This window comes from Morone saxatilis, unplaced genomic scaffold (genome assembly GCF_004916995.1).
Source record: "Morone saxatilis isolate NCDOM2014 unplaced genomic scaffold, NCSU_SB_2.0 Contig21, whole genome shotgun sequence".
NCBI lineage: Eukaryota > Metazoa > Chordata > Actinopteri > Moronidae > Morone > Morone saxatilis.
Genome location: NW_023339774.1, coordinates 19,381,063 through 19,391,037, shown reverse-complemented (window position 1 = coordinate 19,391,037; position 9,975 = coordinate 19,381,063). Strand labels below are relative to the sequence as shown.

The 9,975-nt window shown below is 40.6% G+C and overlaps 1 protein-coding gene across 1 annotated transcript in view; it reads right to left on the bottom strand.

Moving 5' to 3' along the window:
* Positions 1-9,975, bottom strand: part of pik3r1 (phosphoinositide-3-kinase, regulatory subunit 1 (alpha)) — a gene marked incomplete in the record, with an annotated part of 28,412 nt that overhangs the window by 10,932 nt on the left and 7,505 nt on the right. Inside the window, 3 exon segments of the mRNA XM_035668153.1 lie at positions 32-163; positions 488-562; positions 682-774. Coding sequence (XP_035524046.1) covers positions 32-163; positions 488-562; positions 682-774 — 300 coding nt within the window.

The following is a 9,975-nucleotide window of genomic DNA, read 5'->3' as shown; positions in this document are numbered from 1 at the left end:
GGGGGGGGGGGGGGGGTATGTGCGCTCTCACCTTTGGCAGTGTGAACCATCTGAGGATATATTGCCGTGGGGATGATCGGCTGGGGGAGATCCTGCAGGTACCTGCGCAGACCGTCACACAGGATCGGAAGCTCAAATTGATCCAGGTCTGCTGAGGAGGGATCTGAAAGCGCAAGGAAGACATGGGGTTTAAATACTAAAAAAAACTCTTTCCTGCACAGTGAAATCTTTAATTAGAGGCACATGCACAATCTGCAAAATGTATACCACACAGTATAGCATTCACAAAACCACAGGCCTTTCTGTTCTTCTTCACATAGTGTACACATGCAAATCACCTCACACATGTACCTCATCATCACAACCAACGTCAGTCGGTTTTTTTCTCTATTTAAGACTTCCTCTTTTCTTAATTTGCCTCCCTCATTCAACTATTAGAAACATACAGGCTTGATATAAAGTGGTGATTTAAAAAAAACCTACTTACCACAATCAAAATACTGTCTGACTTCGAGTCCACCACCAGCAGTAAATGTTCGATATAAAGTGGGGTTGTCCAGACCTGCAAAACCATAACACATACCATTCAGTTCATGTGTGTAAAAGGTCACAGCCAAATGTGGACAGTCAAATCGAAAACTCAAGTGTGCGTTAAGATGAGCTTCCTCTGTTAAGGCTCACCTTTCCTCTCAATAGCCTCCAGCAGTCTGACAAGCACTGGTGGAGTCGTCTCTGGAAGGGAAAACTGCTCCGTCAAGTCCAGCAGACTGAAGCCTTAAGAGATAAGAACAGATTGTCAACCGGGGTGATTTTTTAAAAAGATTAAAACTTGCTTCCTACTAATGCTTCACTGGGTCAATGCTTTGGTCTTGTGATGCTTTTTCTGACACATGATGAATAAGTTACTAATCTTACAAAAAAAAAAAAATTAATTAATGTTAAAGACCAGTTAGAAGACCCCTAGGACTGCAATTTAAGACCATTTTTGCATCCACAGTGGCAAAAGAATGTCAAGGAATATCAGTATTGGTTGCATGTCGGCACGATCGATATAAATTCTGCCCAAAAAAACAAAAATAGTCAAATAAGATTATTGGACTATTTTTGTGTAAAATATTAGAAAATATCAGTTTCCTAAAGCTCACATTGTTTGTTTTTGCTAACCAACCTAAAAAACATCCAGTTAATTATCACAAGACAAAGAAAAGTCCTAACCATTGACAAGCTGGAACTACGCAATAATTTGTACTACTTTAAAAATGACTTTAATTATTTCTCATCATTGCCAATTATCCTTATTTTGATCATTTCATTTGTTTTAAAGTTCTAACAGGCAGTTTCCACTACAAAGCGGTATGAGTACAGTAAACTTCAAAGCATTCGTTGGATGAATGACTAAGAATACCGATGAGAGGATAAACTAAATTCCATTTTACTGCCTCAACAGAAATGCAAGCAATGCAAGAGGAAATACTGATTCTGTCTCCATACCTAAGAACAATTTTTCTTAAAACCATATCTTTTCTCTGCATCTTCCATAGAGTGAAAATACAGAAGTGCTTTTGTCTGAATGGCAACACAGTCTTGACAGAGAATATATTGTCTCAACCTTCTGGCTGTTTTGATAACAACAGCTCTTAAGGGGATTTCAGGGGATTTTGCCCATTTCCTTCTGGTGACAATGAAAAGGGTTTATTTTGTACACAATTTAGGTATATTCCAAGTCATGTCAGCAAATTCTCCAGAAATGTGGCCAAAAAAATAGCAAGTAAATGTGTCCAATACAGAAATTAAATGGTCTACTAGTCATCAGACGTTCAATGTGACATTAAACGGCTGCAATTCACCTGAAGCACTCACTTACAAGCCACCTCAGAACTTCAAAAAATAAGCAGGTACGAGACCAAAGGGCTGCCTTCAAAAGTAAAAGGTGAGTATTTACAACAGAGCGGAGGTGCTGAGCTCTGAAGTTTGGGTTTTGGTGGACCGAGGAACTAAAGCAAATACCCTGTGATATGAGGTAAGCCAGGTCTGACTTTTTTCCTCTCCTTTAGAAGTTCGCATCCAGGTGTGGACATGAAAGGACGAAGGGGTTGGCGAGGATTTTGTTTGGATTTGCGAAGGCGTATTTTGAAAAAAACGCGTTTCTGAAAGGCTCAACTGTTCCAACCAGCGAGTCTGCAGTTTCAAAATGCTGAGAAACCATGAATGGACGCCTTTCTAAGTGACCATATTTTTCTTTCTTTCTACCCTTAAAAATTATTACAGTTTTTTTTAAATCTGGCATTAAAGCGGGCATCTACTGGTCCCCATTGATGCATGCACGCTACTCATTACCAATGAACTACCCTCCTTCCACTAAAGAGCGTTCAATCAGGCAAATAATGAACCACTTCATCCAAATCCACATCCTCTTTGGCTAGCGGAGCACACGCTCACACACACACACAGGCTGGCATGTTGCGTGTGAAGGACCTGGCTTAACCACAGAACACACAAAACTCCGTGTAGGACACTGGTCATCTGGAAGACATTATTGGAACTGCAAAGCGGGAGGGGGGTTTTCTCAGAAGCAGTGAACTCTGAGATGGAACACCAGAGTTTCCCTAAATAGAGATTGGAGACACGCAGTGCTGCCATCCCACACCTTGGAAGTGTAACCTTTCTCCCAGACAAGATATACAACACGGCTGCCATTCTACGGCCAACCTTTTTCTGAGAAACTCAACTCACAACCTGGGTTTAACCTGAGTTAAATTTAAAACACATCCACCCTAACTCCTACTGTTCATATCTATGAGAATTACCCAGTGTAGACTAGTTTTATTAAAGATAATATTTCTGACAAGTCTTCAAAAAGATGGGTTAAATGTTTATATGTTAAAGCTTTTAAAAACACATCTGCCTTGAATTTCTCCAGTAGCTACCTTGATAAACCCGCTATACCAAGAAGACTCGTCAAAACGCGATCCAAAAAGGTTTGTGTTTATTTACCCGTCAATGCATTTGGCCCATGAGTGACACCGGACAGTCTGGAGATAGAGTTGCTTCTCAGTACTGTCGACGATGTGATAGTTTCAGCACCAATGGAAATGTATCCAGTGGCAGACAAAATATGGCAGAAATGTTTGGAGCTATCAGTGATGATGTCTGAGATTCCCTGGCATGAGATCAAACCATCAACATGCCCCCAGCTGGCCGCAGCTCGTAACCATGGAAACACACATTAAACACACATAAATTAAAAGCCTTTAGATTTGAGCAATTATAATAATGGTGGTAAAAAAAAAACCTAGCTTTAATTGCTGCCGAGCAATCAGATGTAGCTGATTTATCCATATCTTACATACTTGTTCACAAATGGCACATGAGATGTATACAATTACTGGGGTTGTGCATTAGCAAGAATCAGACGATACAGGGATTACGATTCAATATACTGTCATACTGTAAGCAATCGAGATCTTGTTTCGGTCATAAAACTGTCATAGTATAAAAAACACACCATGAAAATAAATAAAAAAATACTTATGTAAACCATAACGGTGGGATCTGCATTTGTTTTTGTTTTGTTAAAGATAATTTTTTGGGGCTTTTTAATAGTCTGTATTAGATAATAGAAGCTGAAAACAAACGACAGTAAAGCGAGGACAGAGAATCAAACCCAGGCCACTATGGTGAGGATTCTGTACATGGGGTCTCACGTTCTAACCAAAAAAAAGCTACCGCAGTCCCAACATTGCAGCCCTCAGTTCACATTTACGACACTGCTATCTAGCGGTCGGGGGGGGTAAAACGCAATCAATATAGCATACAAACACAAACAAATACTGCGATACTCAAATGTAATAATATTTTATTATCTGCATCATTTGCAAAATGTGTGAACCAGTCAGGGGTAATCAATGCTAGAAACACACTTAAAAAAAATCAACCCTCTCTGTATGACTGCAGTGTTACAACAATAAACAACCACAATGTACTCTACTCAAGAACAAGCTGAGGGCACACACACAACACACACACACACACACACACACACACACACACATTTTCAATGGAAGTTGGTTTCTGTGGCAACTTGGGAATGGAGAGCAAGGAGACAGGGGCCCCTTGGACGTGCCTCTGCAAGTCTACATGTTTGGCAGACCTTCTCATGATATCCCAAAAGGCCTCAGCCAGTCAGCAGTCAGTTAGTCAACCGCAGGTCGAGGAAGTCAATGCAGCTGCCACTGGTGCTGCTGTGGTGTGTGTGTGTTGGGGGGGCGGGCAGGGGGACAATCTCTCCGGCTGAAACGGTATGTCTGAACCAAACAAACTGCAGACTGTGGGCAGGACAGGGCTGGGGCACACTAAAGATAGCACACACTTTGGATAAATTTAGAGGGGCCTGCTCAAGTAACCAGCATTTTCAGGTTATATACCGTTTCTTCTCGTCTGAAAAAAGGGTCTAGCCGAGGCACGGCCAGTAAAAATTAATAACCCACGGGGAGCACATCACACCACACTGCACGCGAGAGCACATTATAGAGCAGTAAGTGCCTTATAATACAAAATACATTACATATTATAACATGTAACACTAAAGGTATAAAAGTGGATTGTCTGAAGAGTGCAGCTGATAAAACGTCACCTAATGCATTAATTAGACCTTCAAAAATGCCAAACATACAGAATAAAACAGATTTTTTCCCCAAGTGAAGCTCTAACATGCTTTAACATGCTATTATAAGTCAATGAATGATACAGCTTGGAGCTGAAGTCAGTAAAGAATAAGGGTAGGCAATGTCTCCTCCTGCAGGGTGGAAGGTGTAGTGCACAAGCTAAGCAACAGCCAATGAGGAGCCTGTTGCTACAGCCTGACAATTAACCCTATAAACTGCAAACCAAAATCACAAAAAATACAGTTTCATCCTGTGCAATTAACTGTACACAAGTGTCAGCTACAGCATTTAAAGATGATTAAACCATTTCTCAACCTGAATCTTATTCTTTATTCTCCTTCATTTTGCCACATTAATGCAAATGAAGATGTCCTCTAGTAAAGTCTGATGTTCAGTTCAATTTTGATTTGTAGGGTCAGATCTATGCAGCTGAAGATAACCACTCTAACCCCAAACCACACAAAAAAATATTTCCTTTCCTGCAAAATATCTGTCACGTTGCAACGAGACAGACATATATATACATTCATACAACAGTCAATGTTATGTGAAGTCAAACTCACTTCAAACTTAGAAATAAAGCATGTGAAAAGGTTTTCAGGGTCTAATATTTCTGATAATAACTGTAAAATAATTGCTGTATTCTGCTAAATAAACATAGAAACAAAATTGGCCTATATGTGAGCAGGTTGTTCTAAAGGAGATTTCATCTTGCACCTTGTATTGCTAGCATGATAACAGAAGTGATTTAAAAGAAAAGTTTAAAGCTGTAAGTGCAGTGTGAGCTCTGTGCTGAAGGGGTGTGCTGTAACTGCTCTTTTGTACCAGTGCATGCACATTGAGAGGTACCAGAAGGCTCTTTAGTCAAGTAATTGCTTCTATTTTTTGATAGCGCCGAACGTCATTATGTCCTAAACTACTGGGACAATAAGTTACCGGTTGAAATTAAGTTTAAAAAAAAAAAAAAAAGGCTTGTTCAAATTATTATGTAACACCACAGCACGAGGCCTTCAAACAGTACCTTCATACACCTCGTCTGCCTCCCTGTCAAATACATCACATATTTGAAATGCCTCTTCTGTTCCCCTTGGCCTTGCTTGTCTTTAATCTCACCTCTGTCTTATTGCATGTAAGTCTCTCTCTCTCTCTCTCTCTCTCTCTCTCTCTCTCTCCTTCTTAATCCTGCTTGCAGACATGCTCTGACTCTAGTAAAGAAGATTTGCCAATTCAGAATTCAGTCTCTGCACACAATCAAGAAATGGAACAGTTATGCACGATTTCATGCACACACTTCCATAAAAGTCTGACATGATTCATACACTAATACAGTTTTGGAGAAGAAAAACATGAATTATGGAGTTTATTGAGCTCTGAATTTTACTTAACTTCTCGTTTCTTTCACATCACTGAATAGCAACACATTTTAAATATGAGCATTATTACAGCAGTTGAGGATGTATCACTATTTTACTGTTTTACACAGAAAGACCTAATTGAGTTAGTTAGCTAGTTACATTTTAACCCAGGTTACATGGTGGTCTAAATATAATATCAAACTTTGTTTTTCTTTGTCGGTTAGTTTTTGTAGAGAACTGGTCAGAGGAAGAATTGCAGGTGGAGCTGAAACAATTATTTGATTTATCAAATTTGATTTTATTTAAATAATCGAGTTAAGTCAAAAAAGTTATTTTTCAAGCAAAAAAAGGGAGGATTTGCTCATTTTCATTTTCTTTGCCTCACATGTTTGTAGCTACATATCTTTGGGTTTATTCCGCGAAAAACAAGCTATTTAAAGACGACACATTGAGGTTCCGGGATATTCTGATAGGCATTTTCCATTTTTCTGACATTAATTGATAATGAAAATAATCATTAGTTAGAACATCACAACCCATGACATCTATAATCAAGGAAAGAAATTCCTCTCCACAAGCTTTTTCTAGGATTATAAAGAGAAGGTTGAGTTAGCTGGAAACTTGCCAACACAGAGTCAACCACAGAAAAACTAATGAGAAACTACCCATATTCTAATTCTGTCCTTGGGGAAACAAATATGGGGATGACATTTAATAAACACTCCTCTGTGGCGTGGTCCGACGATGGAAACTATGACATGCCAAAATATGTTTAAATCCAGCTTGAGTCTGACGTTCGCAGGCAGAGGATTTACCACTGACACTGCTCAACCCCGATTAATGCAGGCAACATTAGAAACCAACATTAAGCAGCTTTTAACATTGTAGAACTTCTACAACTAATAATAATTTACCAATTCAAAAAGTCAAAATAAACCTCCATTTGAAATTAGCCTCCCACCAGCGGCATGTACTGCTGATAACAATGACAGTGTAAAACAGCAATCGCTGGGGTCCTATTCAGCGTGCAACCATTTATTGTCCGGTTGCATTGTGCACCAAGTTACTGCAATCAGCACTTAGCACAATACTGATTCATCACAAAGCTACAAATCAGTCTACCATGCAGTCTGTGTGCACCCCTCCACCAAAGAAGCGCCAACACATTCCTGGCCCCAGCTGCCTTTAGCCCCCCACAGATGAACACTACATCAGAGCAAACTATCACGTTATCAAAACTTCTGCTGGGTTCGTTCCGCCGCTGGCTTGGGTGGATTTACTGATTACACTTTTTTTCCGGAGGAGGGGTAGGGGAAGAAAAGTGAAATATGTGCCAATCTAGAAACAAAAAGTAAAGCTTGCTACATGCACAATTTAAGAGAGGAGTGAATTATGGTCTGTAGAAAAATTGACAGTAGTGACAGAAAGGGTGTTCAATACAGCAGATGTCAGCCTGAGTACTAAAGAGGCCCAGAGAAGGAGAGCTACATTATCTCAATCTCCAGCTATGCAGAGCTCTCTCCCTGCAACTGTCTCATTTGTACAGCCTGCCCTGTCCTTCCAGTAGCCTCTCTTTTTAAAAAAGGTCTCTTTTATACAACCCACATGTTCCTTGTAGTTAGTTCACTGCACAAATGAGAAGTCCATTGACATTTTTAGTATCTACTAGTGCTGAAAAAGGCAGGTTTGTTTACATAAAACAATATGCATACTGTGATTATTTGAAACTATCAACTGCAGTGTTTCCTTTAGAGAAATTAAAGTAATGTAATGCAATGTTAGTTACATGAACACTGAAAGCATAATGATAAGCCTCAGACGTGCAAGAAGGAGATGCCCTATGGCATCAAATATTTCCTTAAAACAAGACGGAGCATGTAGGTCCAACCTTGTGAGAGCATGCAAGAGTAACAACCAGTTGTTCGCACTCTTATCTCCAACATTTTTGGAGGAATGTTCACTCAGACTGCCTGTTAGAAGATATAAAGAGCAATTACACAAACACACACAAACGAAACAGGGAACATTTAACCGTGTAGAGCCATCGCCTTAGCAGTGTTAATATCCGACACGGTAATTGACAGCTGGTTATAATGTTTGTGACGCGATAATGATTCATTGATCAACACATGGTGTGCATCAACTACTCTGGGAAACTTTTTGAGGAATTGAGAAAATTACAGTGCGTGAGGATGAAGTACACCTTGAAAAGTCTTCCTTGTTGCTTTATTTAAACAAACAAAAAAAAGCATGTTTTGCATCAGTATGACAATTATGAAACTCACAGCTTAAAACCAATTCTGCATTTCTGTATGAAAATGAAAAAAAGGAGCTTTAAGCTGAAGTTAGTGAGGCTTCGTTCGTTCGAGTTTCAAGTTCCTTTTGCTTGGCGGGCCCAGACACATGTATATTCTCTCAACTGAGAGGCCCAGAAAAGGAGCAACACTTTAAGGTTTAAAAAAAAGAAAGAAAAAAAAAAAGAAAAAAGGCTGAGAGCTGGAATGAGGCGGAACAGTTTCCCAGCCTAGCCCTCTTCTCTTTCTCCCTTACCCTCTCCACATCTGCTGCACTCATGTAAACCCCTGTGGCTCAGAGAGGGGAGGCCCCCTTTTCCAAGCCTCCATTCTCCACCTCTTCTCCCCCTACCAGAGCTGACTGTAGGAACTATCAAAACATAAAAAAAAAAAAAAAGGATGAGGGGGAGGAGGAAAGGGAGTGAGATCCCTTGGTGGTGGGCAATAAATCACAAACACTCTGGGAGCAACAAGAGCCCTGCCTCCATCACGGAGGCCCTCTTCAAAGCCCCCTTGAGCAAGCAGAGTCCCTCCCAAGGCCCCTACCCTGTACCCTGTACCCTGCTTCAGCCCCCTCAAGCCCCCAGCTCCGCTCCAGTCCTGATCCTTTCGCACACTATCCCTTGCACCAACCCTTTAGCGAGCACAGGGGCTCTCTCTCCCTTACCCACAACCTCAGGGCCCCTTCCCTCCCCCCTCTTTTCTCTCTCACAGCACCAGGACACAGAGACTTTTCTTCTCCCGGTGCTACATTCACACTCGCTCCAGGCTCAGCACTGCCACTCAACCACAACACAGCCATTCAACACATGCCCCCCCCCCCATACAGCTCCTCGCTCACCCTGCAAAAACCACAGCAAAGAATTTCACAATCGTACCACAAAGGGCAGAAACTAGAAACCTGGCAGCTACAGCTGCTCTTTAGGTGAGCAGAAAGCTTTAAGGGGACATTCACAGAAGCCACAGTGTCTTTAAAAAGATGCAAGTTTTAATTGAAGTTCATAGTTGTGGCCCAAGCAGTAACACTGATTCAGAAGGGAATTTTTTTATAAGCAACCATCTTGAAGATTCGCAGAACTTGAAGGAAATGGGGAAACATGCTAAATACAGCTTACATTACAGTCTTCTTCTTAAATAAAACACTTTTAGAAAGTTATCTTATTAAAGAGTCCAACTTTTTGCTTGTCTGCCATCTTACTCAAAATAAAATAAAAATCGATTTAATCTCCTTGTGTCTCCCACAGAGATTGATCATGTATGTCCAAAGTAAGTAACCTAATAGCTCTAATGTTGTGTTATCTACACACTGTATGTATATGTATGTCAAAATGAGGGATATTGAGCTAAGCTTAACCAAGAACCGGAAGATGCATCTAAAAAAGTCCTGTGCACCGAGGGATTTTGCTAAGTTAGTCATAACCCTATCATGAACAAAGGAGCTAGTCAAGCTGCTTCCCCACAGGCGTCCAGAGGGAGAAATGTGCCTTAATCATCAGTATATAGAGTGATCTAATCAACCTTCTCCACACTGATGGGGGAATTATATTCCTGTAAGATGTGGCTTTGTGGAGAAACACAGATGATATCCACTGGTAAACATATGGCTGGCACAAGATGCTCTGGTGTACAATAACCTGGAAGCACGCCAGTGTCATTGTCCTC